The sequence below is a fragment of the Mustelus asterias genome, chromosome 1 (genome assembly GCF_964213995.1).
Source record: "Mustelus asterias chromosome 1, sMusAst1.hap1.1, whole genome shotgun sequence".
In the NCBI taxonomy this organism is placed as follows: Eukaryota; Metazoa; Chordata; class Chondrichthyes; order Carcharhiniformes; family Triakidae; genus Mustelus; species Mustelus asterias.
The window spans coordinates 83,165,947-83,193,834 of NC_135801.1; the positions used below are offsets into that span (position 1 = coordinate 83,165,947).

The 27,888-nt window shown below is 40.9% G+C and overlaps 1 protein-coding gene across 4 annotated transcripts in view; it reads right to left on the reverse strand.

Moving 5' to 3' along the window:
- nup54 (nucleoporin 54) overlaps nucleotides 1–27,888 on the reverse strand; it is a 57,658-nt gene that overhangs the window by 14,985 nt on the left and 14,785 nt on the right. For 2 of the 4 annotated variants that reach the window (XM_078214228.1, XM_078214211.1), the window contains 7 exons: nucleotides 17,944–18,027; nucleotides 9,791–9,934; nucleotides 9,159–9,382; nucleotides 7,164–7,351; nucleotides 5,648–5,844; nucleotides 3,977–4,031; nucleotides 729–822 (listed from right to left, as the gene is read on the reverse strand). In XM_078214228.1, the coding sequence (XP_078070354.1) occupies nucleotides 729–822; nucleotides 3,977–4,031; nucleotides 5,648–5,844; nucleotides 7,164–7,351; nucleotides 9,159–9,382; nucleotides 9,791–9,934; nucleotides 17,944–18,027 (986 nt within the window). The remainder of the gene's footprint in view (nucleotides 1–728; nucleotides 823–3,976; nucleotides 4,032–5,647; nucleotides 5,845–7,163; nucleotides 7,352–9,158; nucleotides 9,383–9,790; nucleotides 9,935–17,943; nucleotides 18,028–27,888) is intronic. The other 2 variants (XM_078214238.1, XM_078214220.1) reach the window with 1 other exon arrangement.

The following is a 27,888-nucleotide window of genomic DNA, read 5'->3' on the forward strand; positions in this document are numbered from 1 at the left end:
ATGGCTTCTGCTCTGCCCAAGACAGCAAGAAACTACAAAAGGTTGTGAATGTAGCCCAATCCATCACGCAAACCAGACTCCACCTTCTTCCATCGGGAAAAACATACAGAAGTCTGAGGTCATGTACCAACCGACTCAAGAACGGCTTCTTCCCTGCTGCCATCAGACCTTTGAATGGACTTACCTTGCATTAAGTTGATCTTTCTCTAAACCCTAGCTATAACTGTAACACTACATTCTGCACTCTCTCGTTTCCTTCTCGATGAACGGTATGTTTTGTCTGTTTGCGCGCAAGAAACGATACTTTTCACTGTAAGTTAATACATGTGAGAATAATAAATCAAATCAAATCCTGCAGTGCCACCAACTGGTGCTTCAGTGAGTTGTGCCTCCCCACTGTCCATTAAACCCACTCGTATAAAGATGTTAATTCGAGATAACCTGAATTACTTATACCTTGCTGTTTCCAAACATGTTCAAAGAAACAATATACATGGCAGAATGATACAGAATTTCTTCATCATCACTGCACCAAAAAGAGTTTTGGTGACAGAAATAATGGATTCTCAAGAGTTTGTTCTGGCTGGGCACATTCCAAACCATTGCTGCACAACTTATACTATCATCATACCACAGAAGAATTTTGCAACAAGCAAAAGCTAAGATTAAGTAAACGGAACTGAAACAGTGGCCTAAAAATGGCTTTTCATGATGGAATCCCAACTCACATCCAATCTGCTTTGATGTTGTTTTGTCATCTGTTCCTGGAACTTAAGCCTCCTCAGCAGCTCCTTAAAACCAACCATGGGCACTGGTATCAACCTTGGAGTGAGTGGGCAGGGGTGAGGATAGAGGAAGAGACAGAGAATAAATAGTCAGTAATCAACTTGCATACAGAGTGCAGGAAAGCATTGTGGAGAATCAGTGTGATCGTCCGTGCAGCTGACGTTTGTAAGATGATCAGGAGATGCAGGATACCAACTTTTCAGGGAAATGCACAGAGTCCTGGAAAGCAAACTCACCCTACTCAGGATCAAAATGGATAGTTTTCTTCATGTAAATAAAGGTTAATAGCCTATTGCGATTGGGTATCAGTCATATTCTCACTGTGTGATTGTGCTATAGGTCAATTTATTATTGAACAGGAAATCTCTCTCATGGGAGAACAAATCTTTGATCAATTTTTAAGAGATTGTAGAAATAGCAAGGGATACAACTTATAATTGCTGCTCAAAACGCAGGTGATTCCTGATTTGAATTGCGTACATATATGGTATAAAACATGTACAGACAATGCTGGAGGTTAATGTCAAATGTGTTAATATTTATGGTGCATGACCAGTTGTTACAGAGTCCCTTGTAATATGTTACACTAATTGTATTCTGGTATACCCCATTAGGAAATGATATCAGAGATTACATTTCTTTTAGGAGAAAGTGTGAGACTCCCAAGAAAATCATCCCTCTCCCCCCCTCATTTAGCCACTGTGCTGAAGTTCCAGTAGATCAGACGCAGAAGATATTTACCAAATGCTAAGAATTGATTTCTAAAAATACTGTTTAAAGGGAAAAACGTCAGCTGTTATTTTGCCAAATGTGAATATTCACAGAAATTCATTTGTTTTTGAAGTTGTATAGTTTGTGCACCTGTAAACAGTTAATTACACGGCTTCCTTGTTTAATAATAAGACATTCTCATTATGAGCATACCCATTGCACAATTATATCTTTAAACAGGTGATAGGGCCAAAACCAGCCTCCCACCCACTGACTCTGTCTACACTTCCTGCTGCCTCTGAAAAGCAGCCAGCATAAGTAAGGACTCCACACACCTGTCATACTCTCTTCCGTCAGGAAAAAGATACAAAAGTCTGAGGTCACATAACCAACCGACTCAAGAACAGCTTCTTCCCTGCTGCCATCAGACTTTTGAATGGACCTACCTTGCATTAAGTTGATCTTTCCCTATACCCGAGCTATGACTGTAACACTACATTCTGCACTCTCTCATTCCCTTCTCTATGAATGGTATGCTTTGTGTGTATAGTGTGCAAGAAACAATACTTTTCATTGTATGCTAATACATGTGACAATAATAAATCAAATCAAAAGTCTCTCTTTACAAGTGCCTCCTAATAAATGTTAGATCTTGGCAATGATGATGGGGTTAAAGTACAAAAATATTTGCAGCCTTTACTGCTCTTTGATTCAATGAACAAAATAACCTAATTCCCAATAAATTAGCTGCTATGATGGCAAAAGGTTTGGCTGGATTATGCGTGGGTTTGGCTGGATTATGCGTGGGCTTAGCTTCAAACTGCCCCCTCAGTAAGATCCTATTGCCCATCTGATTCAACTACTGATTACACTGGCTTTGATAAATACAACACATTACCCTCATCATCCTACTCACTTGGCGGTGAGTGCAAAATTTATAACTATCTTAAAAAATGTTTTCAGTTTTCTCATAAATGCGCAATAGGAGGGAGCTTCCTCCAGTTTTCTGCCCCACATTAAATGACCCAAGGTTAAAATTTGGTGGGCTGAAAGCAAAATACTGCAGGTGCTGGAGATCTGAAATAAAAAGGAAGTGCTGGAAAATCTCAGCAGGTCTGGCAGCATCTGTGGAGTGAAGAAGTGTTAACATTTCGAGTTCAAGACTTCTTTGGAAAGTTTCAAAGAAGATTTGTACTGGACTCAAAATATTATCTCTATTTCTCTCTGCACAGATGCTGACAGACCTGCTGCGCTTTTCCAGCACTTTCTTTTTATTTAAAATTTAGAGAAATTAGAAAAAAAAAAATCAAACATTTTGTTACAAAAAGCTAACTGTAAGACTCAAAAGTCTGAAACTAAAACAAAAGCTAGTAAATTACACTGGCCCAAGTATACTGTGGAATAAAAATTTAAACATCGATTCAATGAATATTTCTCAGAAGTGTAAGACTCATTTATTTCAAATGCATTGCTGACAAAATAGCAGTGGTGATCCACCCAGAGGGCCCTTTGCTCCATTCTCCACACCTCACTGTCCTGTGTTTGCCCCGACAGTTGCATGGTAACAGCCTCCCATTTTCAATTTCATTGAGCAATATGACTAGGGGAAAGGACACATGAGGTGGTTTCCTGTTGCTTTCCTTGTTTGTGCTTAAAGGAAATTAGTTCTCTTCCTGAAGTATCCTCTGCCTGCAAGCAGCCGCTGCCCGTCAAGGTTCTGGCCTTTTCGCCATCAACACCAAGAATTTGTGGTTCTGCCGTTGGCCACAGCAGGGGCAATTTGCAAGAGAGCTGAAATGATCTCCCACTACCCATCATCTCAAATCAGACTACTACCCTAGGTCTGACATAAGACAGATTATAACATTCCTTAAACATAAAGCATAAGAGGGAAAACACACCAAATCTATTTGCAATTAGCGTGTTTGAGACATCGAAAAAATGCCAGATATAACAAAGTATTTCCTCTTTATCCAAGCCACAATGTCCAATCACAGTTGATTAAATATTTAAGGTTGGAAGCTTCATCACTGTGTTGGGACTGACCTGAAATTTAATCAAAATTAAGAACTTGTAGATCCATCATAATGGTATGAGTATTCATTTATTGTTACCACAAACCATTTTGGCTACTTTAGAACTAGGTGTTGGCCTGGCTGTGCTTAATGTGGTACTGGCAAAGGAACAGAGGCCCTGAAATTATACCTCAAAAGATTCATGAACTGCTTAACCCATTAATCTCAAATCCCTCCCTGCCATAGTAAGCTACTATTTTGTACACAGGCTACCTCCATCGCAACAACAAAAGAGGGAAATTTCAGATGAACACAGTCAATGTTTGCACACAACACATCAAACTTTATACAAATCATGGAGACAGACACAAAAGAATTATGAAAACAAAAGCAAAAACAAAAGTGTTATAACATTTCCACCAGTCATGCAGTGGGTGTGTAAGCAAGGAGATGGAGAAACCTACTTTTCAGGATCAGGATTATCAACTTTAGCCTGCTCCCAAATTATTGGATCAACACCTGGAATGGAAAATGGCATCAGTAATTTTAACATTCACTCAAGATTAACATTTTGCTAGAACACATAAGTGAACAATAGTTTTGTATTTCTGAAACATTATAATGCTGTGACTCACTTAAATTCATTGATATCATAGAATCCCTACAGTGAAGGAGGCCATTCGGCCCATCAAGTCTGCACAGACCACAATCCCATCCAGACTCTTTTCCCGTAACCCCACATATTTACCCTGCTAATCCCCCTGATACTAGTGTCAATTTAGCATGGTCAATCAATCTAACCCACACATCTTTGGACTGTGGGAGGAAACCGGAGCACCCGGAGGAAACCCACGCAGACACGGGGAGAATGTGCAAACTCCACACAGACAGTGACCCAAGGCCGAAATTGAACTCGGGTCCCTGGCGCTATGAGGCAGCAGTGCTAACCACTGTACCGCCCCAAACATCCCATCAGCTTTCAGCTGCAGCCCAGACAGTAGTATTGTTGAAATTTTGTTTTAATAAAAATTGAGAAAAGTTATAAAAAATTCCTTTTAGAATATGGAAGTAAAACTGAGAATTAAAGATCATAGAACTTTCATAACCTACACTTTATAGTAACTCTGATATTTGAAACATTGAATTTGGTAAATTAAACTTTACTTTTGCCTCAGACATTTCCATGGGTGGCAGTAATGCTGCTCACCAATCTAAATACTGAGGTATATCCACATGGTCCAAGAAAGTTCAGGTACATACCTCGTAAATCTCACCTTTCCCTTCCTTCCTAATCCACTTCAGCACAAAAATCAAAGCTGCCACTCCAGTGCTGTACTTGGAAGGGTGCTGCACCGTCAGAGGTGCTGTGTTTTGGATGCACATTAAACCTAGGCCCCACCGGCCTCGAGGGTGGAAGTAAAAGATCCCATGGCACTATTTCAAAGATGTGGAGATGCCGGTGTTGGACTGGGGTGAACACGGTAAGAAGTCTCACAACACCAGGTTAAAGTCCAACAGGTTTATTTGGTAGCAAATACCATAAGCTTTCGGAGCACTGCTCCTTCGTCAGATGGAGTGGAAATTTCCACTCCATCTGACGAAGGAGCAGTTCTCCGAAAGCTTATGGTATTTGCTACCAAATAAACCTGTTGGACTTTAACCTGGTGTTGTGAGACTTCTTACTATTTCAAAGGACAGCACGGGAGTTATCCCTGCTGACTTGGCCAAATTTATCCCTCCATCAGCATCACAAAAATCAGACTATCGCATCATTAACACATTGCTGCCTGTGGGAAGTTGCTGAGTGCAAATTGGCTGCTGCGTTTCCAACAACTGTGACGACACTTCAATAAGTACTTGATTGGTTGTAAAGTGCTTTGGGATGTCCGATGGTCATGAAAAGTGCTATAAATGCAAGTTTTCCTTTCAACTACCACAATGGATCAACAGGAGTTGTCCTCTGGGGTAAGGGGCCCGAGTCTCAAGTGTGTCAGACAGTTCACATGATAACTTAAATCTTGTCTATTGCAGTTCCTGGGTCCTGTATTCGAGTGCAGACGCTATTAAGCCACATTATCTGTTTATTTCTATATACAGGTAATTGTATTATTAAATAGTAAAGTTTCACTACATACCGGCAGGAGGGTTCTGCAGCAGTTGTTTCATCTGAGCTGGAGAGAGTTCTGTCCTGGGCAGGGCAACAATCACACCTAACTGCATCAGATGATTTTTCACATTAGTTTGTTCCAGTGAACTGTAGAGATTTGTTGCTGAAACTCTCCTCGAATTCCCATTTGGAAAACGTTCAACAACATAGATCACCATTTCCGTTCTGAAAGTAAAAATAAATCGTCTTTACAACTAACTTTCCCCTGTGATCATATAACGTGCCTTCAATGACATAGGCGGAGGAACATAGAATCCCTACAATGCTAAGAGAAACCATTTGGCCCATTGAGTCTGCACCGACTCTCCAAAACAGCATCCCACATCTTGAGACACTAAGGGGCAATTTTGTCATGGCCAATCCACCTAATCCGCACATCTTTGGATTCTAGGAGGAAACTGGACCACCCGGAGGAAACCCACACAGACAGGGAAAATGTGCAAAACCACACAGTCACCCAAGGCTGGAATCAAACCCATCCCTGGCGCTGTGAAGCAGCAGTGCTAACCACTGCGCCACCGCCTGTCCAAACGGTTCAGTTAACCAAACCATCAGCATCTTCTGCATTTCTTTACGTACAGTTATTTTAGTCTTTTCAGAAAGATGCAAATCAATCAGAATCTCAATTGTCTTCACCTATAACCAGCAAGACATCATAGTGGAAAGCACTTGGAAGGTTACTGCTGTTATTTAAAATTTTAAGCATCAATGGAGATTATCTTTGGAAAGCTTCCGATGTGGTTATTTAAAAAGCATTTTTTGCTATTTAGATCCATCTAGTTTAAAATGATCCAATCATTTTTTAATGCTCAATGTGTTTTTTTTCAAAAGCCTGAAGAAGCTTGCAGATCAATTAACTATAATAGCTTCTCGATCACTAAATATATGTTTTGTTCATTTATCATCCATTAAACTCAATTCCCAAGTTCTACTGATAGCACCCCTATGATCGGGAATGTGTGGAATTGTGTGCACTACACTACCCTTCTTCTTCTGCAAGTTCGAATCCAGGCTGGACTGTTGGAAAGAAGTCTTATTTCTCAAAGTTATATGGGACCTTATTTGAAACAAGCCCTATGTGAAAATTAGTTTAGACGATTTTAACTTAATTCCTAAAAGGTGCAAACATTTCAAGCAAAACAGTCCAAGACGAGCAATCTTACTAAGAGTGGCTACAAGGAAGGTTAGTGGGGGAAAACTACACTGATGTAATAAGCAAGGATGCTTCTAAAATAAGATGCAAGAACAATTAAAGATCGTTGACCTGAAACTTTAACTTAAGATGCTGCTTGACCTGCTGAGTTTTTCCAGCATTTGTAGAATGTTGGTTCTGTAAAAGAAATTGTTGGGAACAGAGAAAGCGCTGCCCTGCCTCTAGCTGTACTAACGGCGGACACAGAACAGTTCAATGCCAAAAACAACTAGAAATGTATTCCCTGTCATTACCAAATTCTCTTCAACTGACTGGCATACAGTGCACTTACTGATCATCTGGAAGTGCTCGGATTCCTTCAACATTCACTATGATTTGCTGCAACCCTCCAAGAATTTTGTGCAATGATTCCACGATCAGTTGCTGCTGGTTTCGGACATCTGCCTCTTTTTTATTGAAAGCCAAAGCTACCAGACCATCCTCATCCTTACTACTGGGTATGCAGCTGAAACCAACAGTCTATGGAAAGATGCAAAACATTGGAGTTTTAAGATTAATTACATTCACACGTCCTCAAGATGAGTGTCTCGGACTGTACATAAACCTAAAAAGACTGCAACAACATAGATGCCGGATTATATTGGCCATGCACAAGTTATAAATGTCAAAATGCTAACCAACGTCAATTCCTGCAGCATAGTTCACAAGGTAATTTGTGTCTGTAGTGTACTGCTGCCTATGTCATAAGTTACAACGATGAGCTTCCAGGCCCACTTTGAGTTGTGAATGCTGGACATCTATGATAGAACAATATAATCTGTCTGCTCCAATAACAACAAGGTTGAAGTATAATGGTCAATTTGTAGCTTCAGCTAAAAACTTGGCTGCTTATGAATGCTGGTTTTGAAGCCAATCAGAAACTTAAAAGATGGTGTTGAGTTTGATATAGGATGGTAATATGGAGTAGTTACGACAAAAATAAAATTTATACTTACAAAATGAGTATTAAGTACTATTTTACGTACTTAACATTAAGCATTCAAGTACTTCAGCATACCATTGAAAGATTATAATCTTCCTTTGCCGCTCAAATTAACCGTTCCAATTGCTTTGGGATTTTGCACATATGAGCAGTAATGAAACTATTTCAATTTTGCTACAAGGGAAATGAGAGGATCCCAGCTCACCAGGTTGATAGCAGCCAGGCTCATTTGCTGTGTCAAAATCTAGAACTAAGGGTCATTGTATCAAGATAAGGGTCACCCATTCAAAACAGAAATTAGGTGAAATTATTTAATTTAGAGTCATGAGTCTTTGGAACTTTCTTCTTGAAAAGATGGATAGATTCTTGGTATGCAAGGGGGTGAAAGGTTTTAGGGGGTAGGCAGAATGCAAATTTAAGGTTGCTATCATATCAGCCATGATCTTGTTAAACGCCAAAACAGGCTTGAGAGGCTGAATCACAGAATCTACAGTGCAGGAGGCGGCCATTTGGTCCATCGAGCCTGCACCGAAAACAATCCCACCCAGGTCCTGTCCTATCCCCGTAACCCACACATATTTACCCACCTAATTCCCCTGACATTAAAGGGGCAATTTATCATGGCCAATCAACCTAACCTGTACATATTTGGAGTGTGGGAAGAAACCGGGGCACCCAGAGGAAACCCACGCAGACACGGGGAGAACGTGCAAACTCCACATAGACAGTGACCGAGGCCAGAATTGAACCTGGGTCCCTGGCGCTGTGAGGCAGCAGTGCTAACCACTGTGTCATTGTGGCCTACTCCTGTTCCTTGTTCATATTATATGTTTGCATATCAGAAGTAAACCATTAACTGAACAGCGACAGCGCACAGAGCCTCAAAATCCGACTATGTCAGTTGTTTGTATAACAGATTGTTACCAATTTCAGGAGTGCTGACAGAATAGATATGTGATTTTATAGCACAGGAAATAGAATAAACTTGTGCAATTGTACCCAAGATCACCTCTGCAATGACCAACACAAAAATTAATAAAATCCCCCTTAGTGCATTTGTTTCCTTGCCCCTGTGCATCCTATCTCTCAAATAATGTAAACATTTAATTGTAAAATACTTTCGCTCTATCCGTTCAGCAAAATCCTTTTATTGATCAGGGTGCACACCTTGTGAAGACATCATGAGGTTTTCTTTGTGATTAACAGAATGGTTAGATTGTGACAAATCCATGCCCAGGAGAATGTGGAATTTATGGAGAGCCTTTTCTGTTCCCAAAAGACAAATACCCTCACGTCCCATGTTAATATACAAAAACAAACAGCTTTTTTTTCTTAAACATTCACCTTAAACCGACAGAAAGGGTTTTCTTGAGTGAACTCGACGGGAGCCAAGTGGTTATGGAAGTAACCTTTTCCAGTTCCCCAGAATGCTTGTAGCTGGTTCCATTTGGCCAATATAGCATCGCGTTCATCTCCCAGTAAGGTCGGTGCAGAAAGGGCACTTGCTGTGTTGATCAGTTGAGCTGACTGTGTCGGGGGCTGTAACGCCTGTCCAAAAAGCCCTCCAGCTATAAATGTACAACAGCAATATGATTATTTTTTGTCAGTTGGGAAATGGGGAAGGAAGTTCTACTGAAGAATGTGTGTGTGTGTGTGTGTGGGGGGGTGTGGGTGGGGGGGGGCAGTTACATTTTACTTACAATGGGAACCAATACAACTCATCTCCACTGTATATGCCTATGCATTTGCATAATACATAAAATACAAGGGCAACTTTCTCTCTTGCTATCAGTAACCTTGTAGGTAAAGACAGAAAGTACTTTAAGTCTGCATAACACATCAATGCCATAACCCCCAAACTAAACTGAAGGTTTATTAACAACCGCTAAAACCATATTTGAAGTGGATTTTAAAAATTTTCATCTTCTTTTAAACAAAACTTTAGTTACAGTCTCTTTGCCTTCCTAGCAACTTACTTTGCTGTTGCTGCTGAGTACCAAAGCCACCAAATCCTCCAAACGTGGAACCAGCGACTAAGCCAGTTGTTAGACCTGTGCCAGTACCTGTGCCAAGTCCACCACCAAACCCAAAGCCTTTATTCTGTGTGTTCTGGAAGAGACCTGGAAAACAAAGAAAATTGTACGGAATTACAAAAGGTAAAAATGCATCACAGGCTCTCTTAGGGTTACCAAAATGTTACTGTAGTTCAGGTTAATCTAAAGGAAAAATATTTTTTATAACGTATAGTTTAAAAAAAGAAATTAAAAAATACAGATTCTATAACAATGTCTTAAAACAAAGCAAAGATTACAGCCAAGTTGTAACAGGGAAACTGGAGTTTAGAGAGCAGCGTATCATATCCTCAGCTCACCCCAAAACACCTTCCAAACAACTGGGTATTTTTGAAGAGCGGTCACTCCCATTATGCCAGACAAAGAAAGCAGCCGAATTGGCGCTCAGTAAGTTCCCAAATCGCCTTGATTTAACAGCTCCTTTAAAAGACTGCACCTCTCTCAATGCTGAGACTCATGCGCTCAAGTCTCTCATCCGGATCTATTTTAATATCAGTAATCTATAAATGATTAACCGTTCTCCTTTTTTCTACTGATTTTAATTTTCTTCTTAAACTGAAGCTTCTCTCTGCGTCGTGGAGGAAAGAGAATCTGACTTGAGGAAATACTGAACCCAAAAAATTTAAGCACTGAATTAATGTTGAGACACCGTAGTGGGGCAACCCAGGGAACGTGGGCTGCAGCAGGAGAGGAAAGAATGGAAAGGGTTAAACAGGCAGCCTAACTGTAGTAGCCACACTCACTGCAAGCAGACACACGACAAATTACAAATAACTACATCCCAGACGGCACTAAACAGTCACACCCCAGGTGAGATCTTTCCGAGGTTACAGCAACAATAAGAGAATCGATACCACTTATCAAGACTCCACAATGACCAATGGAGCCATTGTGCCTCTGGAAAACTAATCAAGTATCAGGGAAATGGGGACAATTAACATACGTCGAAATTGGCTTGGTAACTACAGTGCTTTGATATTGCAAACAGGTAAACCGGATATGTTCAGAAAACGATTAAAGATAAAACACACAAGATAATGGATCAGCATAATGTGGCCAAAACAGAACTTTAACAAATTTAAAGTAACAATATGATGACCTAATCGAAATATAGTGTTTTGTAACACAAAAACGTATAAGAATGTGTAAGCATCTATGATGGGTAGACTGGCTCGGAAACAAGCTGGAATTACAGCTCCGAGTACTGCTCTCTCTTACGCATGTTGAATAAAGCTGTTTTTGTTGAATTTCTACAAGGTCAGACTCAGTTCGTTCATTCCCTCCAAAAATTGGCGCTTCGAGCAGGGTACCGCACTGGATGACCGGCGACTATTTGGCTCCATAGTTAGGGGAGCGATCCCATACTAGTCGTTGGCTGGCTGCAAGTTGCAGAACAATACGGAGAAGGGTCTGACCGTATGGGATTGAATAAAATTGCACAGGGAAATGCCACGCGTCGGGTCACAGAGATGGAAAAAGAAGATTTCCAGAAGGTCTGGAGAAAAAACCGCGACGGAGAATTCTGCGAGAAGGAAGAATTGAAGGGTCTCGTCCACTGCAAGGAGGAGGCACCGCGGAGGAGAATTTCACGAGAGTAGAGGGGCGGCACGGTAGCATAGTGGTTAGCACTGCTGCTTCACAGCTCCAGGGACCTGGGTTCGATTCCCGGCTTGGGTCACTGTCTGTGGAGTTTGCACCTTCTCTGCGTGGGTTTCCTCCGGGTGCTCCGGTTTCCTCCCACAGTCCAAAGATGCGCGGGTTAGGTTGATTGGCCAAGCTAAATTGCCCCTTAGTGTCCCGGGATGCGTAGATTAGAGGGATTAGCAGGTAAATATGTAGGGATACGGGGATAGGGCCTGGGTGGGATTGTTGTCGGTGCAGATTCGATGGGCCGAATGGTCTCTTTCTGCACTGTAGGGTTTCTATGGTTCTATGATAGCCAGGAGTGATAAGACAGTATAGGGAATGTACAATGGGGATATGAGGAATCTATTGTACAGATGATAGTAAATCATAACACAAATCAATTAAGATGATGAGGGAGAAGGAACACGATTCTGAAGCCCCCGCGGTCAAACAAAAGGCTTGGTGGATGGGTCAAGCTAAAAACAAGTAATAGGGGTAATAGTCGCAATAGCTATATTAAAAAAACCAAGGGGCAAAAGAACACCACGAAGCGAGAGTTGTAGCTGTGTGGAGCACACAGGAGGGGGTCAGGAAAAAACCACATGGAAGATTTGTAGGGAGTGTGGCACCAACGGCATCAGACCTAGTGGAAGACAGTGACAACAGTGTTGACTGGGACAGTTTAGATGAAAGAGTAAACAGAGGCGGACATTATAGGAGTGATTATGCATTTCCTCCTCCTTTCGAGGAGGGTGGTGAGCCACAGCCACTAGCCTCTTTACGAGTTGTATCGAAAACTGTGGACAGACAGACCACTGAGCAACAGATTCAAATGCCCTTTACAGCAGGGGAGAAACATGATTTTAAATGAATTATCCCCTATAAAAACGGCAAACCAATGACAGCCCTTTTTGGGATAAATTGGAAGAATTAAGGGAGGCCCATGAGTTGACCAATGACGATATCCACCGATTGTTGAGGGCAAAAGTCCCCGCGCCAGTTTGGGTAGGCATGCCACAACCATAAAGATCACACTTGGATCACCCAGCGCGGAGGGGGAAATAACGATGCCCACTTTGCGGCCTTCAAATTAGCGGTGCAAAATGCCCTGGGAAGAGGTAGCCCAAACTGGACACTGATCACCCTGATTAAACAAGGACCGAAAGAAAGGGTAGAGGATTATGCAGAGAGAAAGTTCGAGGCGTACAAGCACCACTTGGGGTAGCCTTCCCAAACCGAAGTGACATTTTCTTAAAAATGTTGACTGATGAGAAAGGGCCGCACTTAACCAGAATCGTGGACCTGGGACTCCCGGTTGGGAACAATTATAATCAGGGGCTGCATGGTGGCGCAGGACGAGATTGTATACTTAGACTACCACATTGAGGAGGAGAAGAAAATCCCAGCAGAAAGGAAGAAAGCCATCTTGGAGGTGCCAAAACCCCAGACTGTGAGGGGGGAGGCAAGCTTTGGGGTTATTCAAGTACTGCAGAAGGTTTGTGCAAAATTCTTCAGGACTCACTGAGCCGTTGCAAGAACTGACTAGAGGGGAGTAAGCAGTCTCACCAAACCCTTCCACTTAGAGTGTGAGAATGGGGGTGGGTGTGTGTTACTCCCGGCGGATAAGCGCATACAGATAGTGAAAGACTCAGCCCTCAACCCAGCATCCATGCTAGTCAGAGAAGGTATGGAACACAGTTATTTGGAGAAGGTTGATGAAGGCGAGAGTGGTGGGATAGCAGAAGAACCGTTGGAAGGGGAGGATGTATTAGAACTATATATAGATAGATCTAGAAAATACCATGGGGGGGATCCCACGCACAACATGGGTGGTGGTGGCTAGAGCAGGCGCTGTACTAAAAGGGAGCCAGATCCCAGGAACAAAGTCAGCTCAAGTTGCGGAACTGATAACCCTAATAGAAGTACTGCGATTAACTGAGGGAAGGAGGGTGAATATCTACACCGACAGCTAGTACACTTTTGGAATAGTACACAATTACATGATAGCTTAGGCTAGATGGGGATACATAACTTCCTCAGAGGGGCATGTGCAACATGAAGATCACATAAAGAAACTGATAGAAAGGGCCAAAGCTCCATCTGAAGCTGCAGTAATTAAGATAAACCCACAAAAGGATACAGACACCACACCAACGAGGCAATGATTATGCAGACAGGGCAACTAAAGCTCTTACAAAGCACTTAGAAAAGAAACCAGAACTAGAGGGCACAGCCTCAAAATAAAGGGGGGGGGTCAGTTGAGGACAGAGTTGAGGAGGAACTTCTTCTCTCAGAGGGTGGTGAATCTCTGGAATTCTCTGCCCACTGAAGTGGTGGAGGCTACCTCGTTGAATATGTTTAAGTCACGGATAGATGGATTCCTGATCGGTAAGGGAATTCGGGGTTATAGGGATCAGGCGGGTAAGTGGAACTGATCCACTTCAGATCAGCCATGATCTTATTGAATGGCGGGGCAGGCTCGAGGGGCTAGATGGCCTACTCCTGCTCCTATTTCTTATGTTCTTATGTACAGAGCAAGTCCCAGAAGTGCAGGAGGAGGAAGTGAAGCCAGTTGCTGCATATGAACGAGATTCAGATAGTGTAGGGAAGGTACAACTAGCAGCAAAACACGAGGAAGCGAAAGAATAGGAGCGAGAGGGGGCTGTGAAAGATTCAGACAACATTTGGAGAAAGGATGGGCATATAGTAGCACTGCAACGCATAAGGCAAACCCAACTAAAGGTTTATCATGGGATCACACATATCGGAAGAGATAAATGATTAAGCAAATGAGAAGGTGTTGGTGATGGAAAGAGGTCTTTCCGAGGTTACAGCAACAATAAGAGAATCAATACCACTTAGAGACTCCACAATGTCCAGAGGAGTCAATGTTTTTCTGGAAAACTAATCAAGTATCAGGGAAATGGGGACAATTAACACACTATTGAAATTGGTTTGATAACTACAGTGCTTTGATATGGCAAACAAAGAGCCAGGATATGTTCAGAAAACAATTAAAGATAAAACACACAGGATAATGGATCAGCATAATGTGATCAAAACAGAACTTTAACAAATTTAAAGTAACAATATGATGACTTAATCGAAATGTTGCACTTTGTAATGCGAAAACGTACAAGAACGTGTAAGCACCTACGATGGGTAGAGTAGCTCGGGAACAAGCTGGAATTAAAGCTCTGAGTACTGCTCTCTCTCATGCATGTTGAATAAAGCTGTTTTTGTTGAAGTTCTATACAGTCTCGGAAGACTCAGTTCGTTCATTCCCTCCAACAGATAACCACAAAAATCAACATTGTTTCAACAACATGGATTAGTTCAACACTTAGATTAGTGAGTTATGAAAACTATACCCAAGTGATTTCAGTAATGAGTGAGTGGATTATTTTTCCCTATTAATTCTCTCTTTGAGCTGGTCAATTTGGTTGTTTTAGAGTTGCACTCTGAGGTACCATGTGTTACCTCATAGAATCCCTACAGTGAAGAGGCCATTCAGCCCATCATGTCTGCACTGACTCTCTGACAGAGTATCTTGTCCAGGCCCTCTTCCCCACCCTAACCCCAGAACCCCACACATTTAGCATGGCGAATCAATTTACCCTACATATATTGGAACACAGAGGGCAATTTAACTTGGTCAATCCACCTAATCTGCACACCTCTGGACTATGGGAGGAAAGCAGAGTACCCAGAGGAAACCCAAGCAGACACAGGGAGAACATGCAAACTCCACAGTCATCCAAAGCCGGAATTGAACCTGGGTCTCTGGAGCTGTGAAGCAGCAGTGTTGACCACTGTGCCACCCCAATTTTCCAAATGTTGGGGTGGACAAGAAACGCTGATAAGCTGTCTGACTACAAAGAGTGCTTACAATCCTTTTTACATGCTGTTCTTGAAATGGGAAATGAAAGGCAACCAGTGGCAAACTGGCCAGTTTTTTCACCTGGATACCAAGGTCAATTGTAATATCCCCTACTGCCAGCCTGACATATCACACCAGCAAATTAGTAAATCCACACAGAATAGGGGCTGGGCCTGGGACATGTCTCAATGCCACACCAAGTAGCGTATTCAGCTAAGAGTCATCTGGGAGCATGCTGATTGAAGTAAAGGCTGTTTAATTATGGGCAGAAATAGCTGCAGGAGATGATGATGCAGCAATAATGTCAATGCGCTAGTAATCCAGCTTCAAGGTTTAAGACCCACCATAACAGCTTGTGGAATTTAAATTCAACTAATAAAAGAACCTGGAATTGCAAAGTTAGTCTCAGTAACAATGACCATGAATCTATCACCAACTATCATAAAAACCCAGCTGGTTCACAAATGTCCTTTAGGGAAAAGAATCTGCCATTGTTACCTGATCTGACTCACATGACTCCAGATCCACAGAAATGTGGTTGACTCTTTAATAAATAAACTTAAAAATTTAGTTGAGTCATAAGCAACGAAGTTACTGTGAAACTATCCACTGAAATGGCCTAGTAAGCTACAGTTCAAGGGATGGATCACAAATGCTGGTCTTTCCGATGATGCCTACATTCCATGAAAGAATAAATTAAAAGAAATCTGCTGGCAGGTTTGCAAGGGGATGTAAGTTCACCGGGTAGCCTTCCCGCTGTCCTCCTGCCCGCACCCGATTTGTCCACAATTTGATACAGAAAGGTAGCCCTTGAGGAATGCCCCAATTATTGGCCAGTTAAAGGCCTCTTCCCACCCTGCCTCAATCCTTCAAGTGGAAGAAAATCACTGGTAAGGGTGAACCCTGACAGGCCATCGTGCTTATGCCTCAAATGGGGAGGAGGGGGGGGGGGGAGACTTTCCTTGGGCTCCCCTTTCCATATTGGTTTCTCCTCACCACCTTGCCCCCTTCCCCCAGACAACAGGTCTGCCCTCCCATGGGTGGTCCCTTGTAACCCCAGTCCTGCCCACTGCTGCCAACACTGCTGCAAGGGCAACCAGCTGCCTACCAGTCAAATTGGCCAGCAGCTCTGAGGTGGGATTCCTGCCCCACACTCAGGTGAAAATCCCACCCCCAGCCAATTAACACTCCTCAGAGCATTAAATGGTTCCAGGTCTGCCATGGTTGGTGGGGATGTATCCCCCAGTAGAAACCCCGCCATCTAAGATTTCTAAGATCTGAAATTCCTGCCCCACGATCCGCTCTGAAAAGGTTGTTTTGAAGTTCTGACATCTTGATTTTTAAAAAAATGTTAAGATCTGAGTGCCAGATCCTCCTATTCATTGCAATTTAAACAGAAATCCACAAATCAAGTTTTTCTATCACCAAACTCAATCTCAGCCAGGGCGGAGTTGAAGAGGCATGTGCCCTAGGCTGCTTCCAGCTCAGTCGCAGAAATAAGCTAAAGTAATTGGATAATTGCAATCCCACTGCATCACGCTTCCTGTCAAAAGGTCTACTAACCCTCGCAGTCAATGCTCACTCACAAACAACAGCAAATTTGGTGAGCTATTAGAAGACAGACAATAAAGCACATTTCACCAGAAAATCAGGGGAGAATAGAACAAAAAATTGCATGATACATTGTGTATTTTGGAAATTCTTACAAGGCTCAATTGTAGGTGTGTGTAGCACTTACCCAAAAGTCTTACTAGATCTACCCATGGGTGAGTGCTAATTGGCTGAAGAACTTGTGCTTGTGAGAAAAATTATTGCCAAGGGATGTGAGGCATGTTTTCTCATAAAAATGCAAATGGAAACTTTAATCAACAAAACATTCTTTTATATTTCTTCTCCATTCTCTCTATAGTTTGCTACTAACATCACCACATGCTGTAGACCACGCATCTCTGCACGTACAAAGTTAACTTAGTGCATGCGAGAGACAAATCTCTCGCATGCACTAAGCTAATTGAGAATTTATAGATTCATCTCGAAGAACAGAAGTTGAGCAAAACACTTTCAAATTATGAGCAGCAACAATGGAAACAGTAGACTCTATTGGGATCTGAAAATCTAAAATTATTTTGAGAACCATTAGTTTTAAGTACACATTAAGCAGCACCTCTCTGTAAATCCGAGGTAACAATAGTCAACAAATTTCAATGTTCAAACATTTTGAGAATTCAATCTAGTTCATTTACTGTTGCACTGTTCCTTAACTGGGATTTTTCCCTCCAATTCTTGCACGAAAATAAACTGTGGGATCATTTGCCATTGGATTGCTACTGTTTCCAATAAAATATCAATCAATTCCTTTATGCTATTGCAAAGATTCATCAAAAAGCATGTAACTTTAAAGGAAATTTTCAGTCTCAATTAGTTTGTGCTTCTATGGTGCAGATTACCATTCCTTGCCCCTATAGGACCAGACCACCCTCCTCAAAAAGCACAAAAGAAACTTGATAAATTTCTTTCCCTGGCAAACGATTACCATTTTGTTTTTTTTTACCTGTTACCCCTGTATTGGCAGGTGCTGTTGAGAAATTGAATGCAGGAGCAGCTGTCGTAGTTGTGCCAAACCCTCCAAAACCACCTATGTGGACATTTAAAAAAGATCAGAGTTCAACAAAAAGTCAACTAATTAACGTTACACCTATATATTTGTGACCCACCATTATTTCAAAACATCAAAGTATTCTTTCAGCGTATTTCCAGATTTAGGGACCAATTTCTGACCATAGTTTAATAACATGCCAATACTTCCCACTCATCAGTACATAATCACAATCTCAGGGTGACAGGTTGTTGGGCATTACGAGTAGGAGATTAAAGTTGTGTGAAAAATACCATAATCTCGTTACAGCACAGTGATGCTAAGCTGGAAATACCTTTCATTATTTTCTTCTGCAGCCTTTTGAATGTTTCACTCTTCCATCTAGAATTCTGAACACAACATTCTTAAATCAAATTGCTCCTTTGGTGATGCAGCATTCTCAGACTCACAATCTTCTTAGAACAATGAATTTATTTGATCTTATTAATCACTGCTTTTAAAAACAAGATATCTTTCTTGTAACCTCAGTTCATGTCCTGGGATATCTCTCATCTATTCACCTGCAACAGGCTTCCTTTCTTAAAATTAGACCAATCTCAAAGGCACCTGAAAGTGCTGTCAAGGTACTCTGCGTGTTTTAGTTCTAGGGCGTTCATATACAACATGAACAATGAAGGATTTATACTCAAGAGTTCAGTCCACATAATTTCAACACTGCTGTTAAGTTTAAACATGTTAAGTTTAAACCAATTAACTTTGGAAAATGGCTTTTAACACCTGTAAGGCAAATATTTTTAGTCAGCTTTCTGAAGGGACTTGTCTTTCTTTGAGCCATTGACAGTGGGCTAATAAATAACAATTGCTTTCATGAGGTAGATTAGCAGGGTAAATTATGTGGGATTACAGGGCTCGGGCCTGGGTGGGATTGTTGATGGTGCAGGCGTGATGGGCCAAATGGTCTCTTTTAGCGCTGTAGGGATTCTACGATTCTGTGACTGAACACAGGGCATCAAACAGGCCACATTATACAGAATCTGTAAAAAATTACAGTTCTGATGAAAAGACCCGAAACTCTGTTTCTCTTTCTCGACAGGCACTGCCTGATCTGCTGAGTATTTCTGCATTCTCTATTTTATTTCAAATTTCCAGCATCTACGGTAATTTTCTTTTAAAAAAAATTCTGGATTGAATAGCAACATTACAGCATCAAGAAAGGAAGAGGCTGCAATAAAATAATTATTAATACACATTTTAAGTTTATAAAAGACACCCAGAAAATAAACATGGTCCACGTTTGTCTCAAGTGGAACTAATGCAACCACAGCTAAATATTCAACAAAGACAAAATCGTTGAGTAAGAATTTTTGACATACTAAAGGTGTACTGGGTAAAAATCTAGCACCTTGTTTTCAGTAAATCGGACCAGCAGGGGAATTGCAGTTCCTATCATTGTTGCCAGGATGGTAAATGCAATTTTGATATTGTAAAAATAACTTGCTACACTTTGAAATGATGGGTCACAAACACCTACCAATCGAATGCAAAAATACATTATTTATAGCTAGAAAACCTACACACTGATGCTCCTTGTCAACTGTATGAGTGCAGGATGGGATAAGTGTGTCACTTAAAGGCTCATCTGATGACACGATTTTAACCCAAAGTCAGCAGAAACTGCAAAAACATGACTTAGAAGAGAGAATAACAGTCACAAAAATCTGGGTACTGGAAATGCAAATTGCAGTGCAAACAGGATGTGGATGAGAAGGAAAGTCCATGCATGTCACAGTACAAAATGATCAGAAACTGACTTTAACTTTCATAAAATATATCAAAGAACTGGAAAAATGATGCTTAGAACAAAACACAAGGTTTAAGGCAGGGAAACTCAAATGTTTAGGTTTTGAATGGCGCTAATTAAAAACACAGAAAACTAATGTACACCACAAGGAACTGGAAAATGGAACAGCCTTGAAATAATGCTTAATGAAGCTCCTGCCTCTCCTAAAGGAGCTATTAACATATTTAAAATAAATAGGTTAATCTCTCCACCAACAGCAGAAGAACGAATTTCAAAGCAATACATTCAACATTCATCACTTGTAGCCGATTGTATAATTTCAATGCCTCTGACTTCAACGTGGAACTTTCAACATAATGTCACTGCAACGCAAGGACCCATGGACTACAGATTCATATATTCCGGGCAAACTATTTTGATGCGATATCCCAAAAATAATTCTATTCACAGCATTTAAAACTTTGACTCATACAGGTATAGGAGCAAGTGTATTTGTCTAGCCTCAGTTATAACTTTGTCTTAATATTAGTTGTCCATGCATAACCCTGATTAGCAGGCCCTCTAAAGCTTAAACATTACATTTTGCTTCTTTGCCCTCATTAGATCAAAATTTCACATTCTTTGTAATGACCCAAAATAGTTAAAAGGGAATAAAAGGGAATGCCAACCAGAATTTTACAGGAATAAAAAATAAATTTCAAATACAAGTAACAGCGAATAACCTTTTGATGAAAAGTGACTCATGCTGTACAATGAGTTAAAATAAGAAAACGTTTTTGACAATATCACAAGTGCAAATGAACCGAATCAGATCCAGCTACAGAGCATCTTAGTTTAAAATGCAAGATATACCCCTTAAACTAAGCAATAAACATTCTCTTGCCCCATTGTACCACACACCTAACACAAATAAGACAGTCTATTTGACACTTTTAAAAATAAACTTAATGCACAGGTTTCAGCTTTTTAAAAGAAGATTGCAGGAATTCACACACAGTGGAGGAGACATATTGCGAAAACACCAGGTACAATCCAGCGACCAAACATAAGCTATTGAAAATTGTGATCTGTATAATTCTTGCTCAGAAATTAACACACATCTGTAAATTTTATTGAATTCAAGAAATAAAGTAGGTTTATTGGCACACAAAGAAAGAAAGGCACTTTAGAGCTCCTCATGAGCTGAGAGAAGAATTATTTGACCAGCATAGCTTGTGATATACCTGATGTTCGCTATTCTAAAAAGTGTATCTGGTGAGCATCAGGTAAGAAAACCCTTGAAAATCTGTTTCTTTCTCTATCCCAAAGTAATGAGACCAATTCTTGCACCCTCACTTCCATCTGAGATCAGTTAAGTCATCAAATTTAACCTGGGACTTTGTTGGGCTATGCAACTCCATGAAACGTCAATTAGAAAAATGTAGTAACTTCAACTTTTATTTTCAACATAATGAAAATCTGTCTATTTCAGTGAACATTTTCAATGATTTACAAGGCCATCCAGTGACTAAATTTACAAGTAAGTGACACCTCCAAAGCACCAGCAAGGATTGAAAAGGACCAGGAAGCACTTGCTACCACTGATGTCAGTCAAGTTGCTGTATTTTACATTTAAATTCAGCAATGGGATGAAGCTGGTTGCAAGTGGGACCTAATTTGCAGGGTTGATGAAAAGAAAAAGAAACTTGTAGGTTTAGGAGCTATAACAAGTCTGGCAACAATTTTTGGAGCAAAGATTGCGTCCGATACAAAGCAGGGTTGGGCTCCTTTGTTATTCCATTAGTCTTCCAAGTTGGTCAAGGAACAGATGGTACAGTGGCACTGCTGCCTCACAGCACCAGAGGCCCAGATTTGATTCCAGCCTTGGGTCACTGTGCGGAGTTTGTATGTTCTCCCCGTATCTGTATGGGTTTCCTTCCACAGTCCAAAGAGGTTAGGTGGATTGTCCATGTTAAATTAACCCTTACTGTCCAAAGATGTTAAGGTTGGGGGGAGTAGTGGGGTAAATGCATGTGGTTACAAGGATAGGGTGGCAGGTGGGCCTGGGTAAGATGTTCTGTCGGAGAGTCGGTGCAGACTTGATGGGCCGAATGACCTCCTTCTGCCCTGTTGGGATTCTATAGATCCGAATTCTATGATCATATGTTCAAAACCAAACAAAATCAGAGCAGAAAATGATGCACAATCTGCACAGTAGAACAGCCACATTTTTGGACTGCTATGATGCTAAGAAAATAAGTTAAGTGGCCCTAAAATAATTTCAGAAAGTCCCCCTTTCACAGGATTTTCACAATAACTTGGAGTCATAAAATCTACAGCACGGAGACAGGCCCTCCAGCCCAAACTGGTTCATGCCGACCAAAATGCCCTTCTAAGCTAACCCCATTTGCCTGCATTAGGCCCATTTCCCGCTAAAGCTTTCCTATCCATGTATTTGTCCAAAAACCTTTTAAATGCTATCAATGTCCCTGTCTCAGCCACTTCCTCCGGCAGCTCATTCCATATACGTACCACCCTCTGTGTAAAAAAGGTTGCTCCTCAGATTCCCATTAATTCTGTCCCCTCTTAACTTAAACCTCTAGTTCTCAATTCCCCAACGCTGGGAAAAAGACGGAGTGCATTCACCCTATCCATGCCTCTCATGTTCTTATACACCTCTTTAAGATCATCCCTGTCTCCTACGCTCCAAAGAAAAAAGTCCTAGCCTGTCCAATCTCTTCCTATAACTCGGTCTTGGCAACAGCCTTGTAAATCTCTTCTGCACTCTCTCCAATTTAATAACATCTTCCCTATAGCAAGGCAACCAAAACTGAACACAATGCTCCAGGTGGGGCCTCACCAATGTCCTGTACAACTGCATCATAACTTCCCAACTTCCATACCTATACTTCACTGCATGTTAATGTAAACCTACTTGTGACACTAATTAACTTTTAAACTCCCCCCTCAAAAATATTAATCCTTTTATGTTGTAAAATCAAGACAATTAGAACAGCAGACCAACGTAATTTAAAATAATAAAATCCTTCTGGCTTTTAGAAATATTGGCTCCTATTTTGTTTACGCAAAAAGATTAAATGAGGTGAAGTCTATTTTGGATAGTTAGCTCGAATTCTAATAAACATGTAATTGAGTTCTGATCAATACTGCAAAGCAACTTGCTATCCAATTAAGTCCTTCTGTTTTACTGTCTGTAACGCTAAGTCAAATTACTGTTCATGATCAAAACCTTGTCACATTTCACAGAACATCCACTAGAGCGTTTGTAGCAACACCAAAGTGTGTCGGTGTTGAGACACAACACTTCATGGATTCACACCTAAACATTACCAAACTTGACCATGATGTTAATGTGAGGCAATGAGCAGAGGAGTACATTTAGGTCACAATCACATAGCTCTTCAAGTCAAGCTCAACAGCTACATCTACAGTGTGCCCATTAGTTTGGTTGCACAGAAATCATTCTACAACCTTAAAAAGGGGAAAGAAAAATTACTGTTAACATTGGACATACAATTCAAATGACTATCCTTTTACACCACTGTAGAGAAGGTGGAATTATTCTCAGAATAGAGAGGGTTAAGGGGAGATTTAATAGAGGAGTTTAAAATTATGAAGGGCTTTTTGCAGATTAGACAGAAAGAAACTGTTTCCATTGGGAGGAGGGTGAGTAACCAGAGGATACAGATTTAAGAAAATTGGCAAATATACCAGGGAGAAAATGAAGAAAATGTTTTTTTTTCCAGAGTTCTGCTCGTTAGGAATTGATTGGACACTGATTGGAAAGATGGAGGGAGCAAATTCAATAGTAACTTGCAAAAGGAAATTTAATACATACTTGAAAGGGAAATAGTTGCAAGATTAAAGGGAATAAGCAGGGAAGTGAAACTAATTTGATGGTTCTTTCAAACAACTGACATAGACATGATGGACCAAATGGCCGTCTTTTGTGGTACACGATTCTGTGGTTAAATGCACAGTGTTTCCTGAAGTAGATATAGCAAGACCAAGTACAGACTGATCATTACTTCAAACGGTTGCAACCAACTGCTGCAACACAGAAGGTGAACAGAACCTGTAGCCACCACAAATACAAATTGAATCAAAATTGAATAAGAACCCGATGATGAATTATAGAATGTTTATTACTACAGTACAAGGTTACCAATGTATGTACAATACGTCGCATTAACACTGAGCTACTCAGCTGTGGATCTGTTCGCTCATAGGTAACAATTTAGGTGTCAAAAGCTTGCTGAAACCATAACTCAGATGAAATGAGGCACGGAAATGAATGAATGTATTAAAAATAATCTGCCACTTTGCTTTCAGTAGCAGGAAACTACCTGTGCCAGCCAAGCCACCACTACCAAAACCAAAAGCTGTGGTTGTAGCTGCACCAAAACCTCCGATATTTAAGCCAATTGCAGTGTTAGCGTTTAGTCCGAAACCCCCAAAATTAAAGCTACTGGCTGTAGCAGCTCCAAGCCCACCAAAACCTGCAGAAAAGGAAGCACTGTAAAACTGATGCAAGAAATGGTTACTTTAAAAAAAAACATTTCATACGATTCCAAAACAAATGCCAAGACCCTCCAGTTTGGATTTCCCCGGATTTATTAGGAACGGTATTAGATTGTATAAAATGGAACTCATTAAAACAAATGCAAATTAGTGATGCAGATATCTATAGGATATATAGTAACAAATCTAGGATTATAAATACCTTGTGTTGTAAAAAAACATTACAGACCCAAAATGTTCTCATGTTAGATTTGGCCAATTAAAACACTAGAGGGTCATACCATCTAAAAGGTTAAAGGTTAGTCTAGCATTGCCATTCCGCAACTAAGGTAAATATTGTATTTACTATATATTTATAATCCATGCTAAAAGTATTAAAGTCACGAGTGTATTTTTGTACACTGGGAAACATAATGAAGTTCAGTGAAGTTGAATCTGGAAGCTACCAGAGGTCAAAGGGGCAGAACAGTTTGACTGAGGTACAGTTCAGAGTTTCCCCACTGCCCGATTTATGTTTCAACATTGGCCGAGTGGCTAATTTCTTTATACTAATGGCACAGTTCCATGCAATGGCCCCATATATCTAAGAATGTCACATGCTGCATGTCATTATATGGCACGTGTCACATTAACATAGGAAAACATCCCAAGATGCTTCATAGAGGCATAATCAGACAAACATGGATGCCAAACCAAAGAGGTACAATGATGGGTCAAATAAGTTGTTTTTAAGAAGAATCTTGAAGGAGGAAAGGGAGGTAGAATGGAACAGGAATTTTGCAAAGAAATTCAAGACACGGTTCCTGGAAGGCTGAAAGCAGGATTGCAAATACTGAACTGGAGGAGGAATGGAGTATGCAAATAGATCAGAGTTAAGGGAACAAATAGTTCGATGGAAGTGGGATGGTGCGGTGGATGCTGTAAGAGTTTACAGGGATATGGAGCAGACTGGTCATGAAGGGATTTAAATGTAAAGATGAGAATCAAGGTATCTGATGCCAATGTAGGTCAACAAGCACAGGCGATGATTGAGACTTGGTGCAAGATAGAACATTGAGCAGCAGAATAGTTTTTCTGCAGGTAATGCATGTTAATAGAATTCAAGCCGGTTGGTGTTGTGAAATATCCAAACTCCATTCTGCCGCCTACATAAGCTGTTCTAATGAACAATCACTCTGTCAGTAAATAATAAATCTTTGATGTTGGAAAATTAACCAGCCATAACCTTTGGTACATCTTCACAGTTTGCAATGACTAAGATGTCTTTTAAAATAATAATCTTACTTTCAGGACTTGATTGTCAGGAACATGTATTTCTTTTTATTAAACTCATGTACTTTGCCAAGTAACTATTGGGTCAATAAAACTAGTTTAAAACACCCTCGACATTTTCTCCCCTAACTGCAAACTTGTGCTCAATTTTGTATTGCAATCTGAAGAGTTCCTGGCCCACCTGCCACTATATAGATAGCCTTTTCGTTTTTCAACATGTTGGCTGTGTGATACTTATCTAACTTTAGCATTTGATTCCAAAAAGTGGTGCAGTATCATAAGTTGCTGAAAAATAAGACTGCGATATAACAACTTAAACAGTGCCTCAAATGTGACAAAATGTCACAGGGTACTTCACAAAAACATTATAAAGTAAAACTTGATAAGCTACGTAGAGATATTAGGGATAGATGACCAAAAGTTAGGTTAAGGAGATAGATTTTAAGGTATGTCTTGGAGGAATAAAGAGAGTCGGAGCTTTAGGGAGGGTATTCAGGAGCTTAGGGCTTTTGCAGTCGAAGGCATGATCACCAGTAGTGGGACAGTTAAAATCGGGGATGGTCTAGAATTAGAGAAGTGCAGATATCTTGGAGGGTTGTGAATCCGTTGGAGATTGGAGGGCTGAAGCCAGGGAAGGATTTAAATGCAAGAATGAGAATTTTTAAAAATGAGGTATTGTTTAACCAGGAGCCAATGTAAGTCAGCTCCGGAATTCCCCCACTCTACTCCTTTAAAGATTGTCTTTAAAACCTACAGTTAATGGGAATTTGCTGCAAGTGAGGACAATCAAGATGGCGTCGGAGCGTGGTAACTTCTTGCGAGCTGTCCCCAGCATACCCACTAATTCCAACTTTTACTCTCATTCTATACTCTTAAAACTGTATTCTAATTCTTAACACTATATTCTGCACCCTATCCTTTCCTTCTCCCCAATGTGCTCAATGGACGGCATGTTTTGTATGTATAGCTCGCAAGAAACAATACTTTTCACTGTATACCAATATATGTGACTGTAATAATAAATCAATTCAATCAATAATAGAAACACAGAAAAACTACAGCTCAAAACAGGCCCTTCAGCCCCACAAGGTGTGCCGAACATATCCCTACCTTTTAGGCCTACCTATAACCCTCCATCCTATTAAGTCCCATATACTCATCCAGGAGTCTCTTAAAAGACCCTATTGAGTTTGCCTCCACCACCACTGACGGCAGCCGATTCCACTCGCCCACCACCCTGTGTGAGAAAAACTTCCCCCTAACATTTCCCCTGTACCTACCCCCCAGCACCTTAAACCGGTGTCCTCTCGTAGCAGCCATTTCCACCCTGGGAAAAAGCCTCTGAGAGTCCACCCGATCTATGCCTCTCAACATCTTATATACCTCTATTAGGTCTCCTCTCATCCTCTCATTCTCCGCCCAGTCTTGCATCCTATCCATGTCCCTCTGTAACTTCTGACATCCCTCCAGACTATCCACAACCCCACCAACCTTTGTGTCGTCGGCAAACTTACCAACCCATCCCTCCACTTCCTCATCCAGGTCATTTATGAAAATGACAAACAGCAAGGGTCCCAGAACAGATCCCTGGGGCACACCACTGGTGACTGACCTCCATTTAGAAAAAGACCCATCTATACACACTCTCTGCCTTTAATGTTTCTTTATATACTGCCTAAATCTTTTTCATCTTATTGAAATTACCATGTGCCAATACAAACAGCTCTAATTGCACCTCCATATCTTTAAGCTAAGCATTGAGTGAAAGAGGCTATTAGCCCCCCCCCCACTCACATCAAACTCTGTACTCGTACCAACCAGTCACCACCTCAGGAAAAACCAAATGGTTTGGAAACCTGGTGTCCTAGTCAACCTCAATGTGAGCTTCTGAATCCATATTCGGTTCATCGTGATGATGCCGAACTTCCAACTCTGCTCTTCCCTGAGCTCACCAGTACCAGAAATCCACATTTATACTTTCAACACCGTCAGACTCTGGCCAGGGGATCATTAGAGTAACAGACTCATCTTCCAGCCTCTAGAAATTTCCTTTCTCCAAACCTCTGCTGCCAATATAGTCTGCTCCCGTATCCCCTCGTCTTTGCTGACCTACACTGACACCTGGTCAGGTGACAATTCAAATTTGAAACGTTCATTTCTGTGCTCCGATCCATCCATGACCTAATTCCTGCCTGTTTGTAACTCCCTCCAGTGCAATAACCAATGGAACACTGAAATGTCTATTTAAGGAACAGCATGAAATATAAACATGGTATGGTATTTTCGATCATGTTAAATGTCACCTC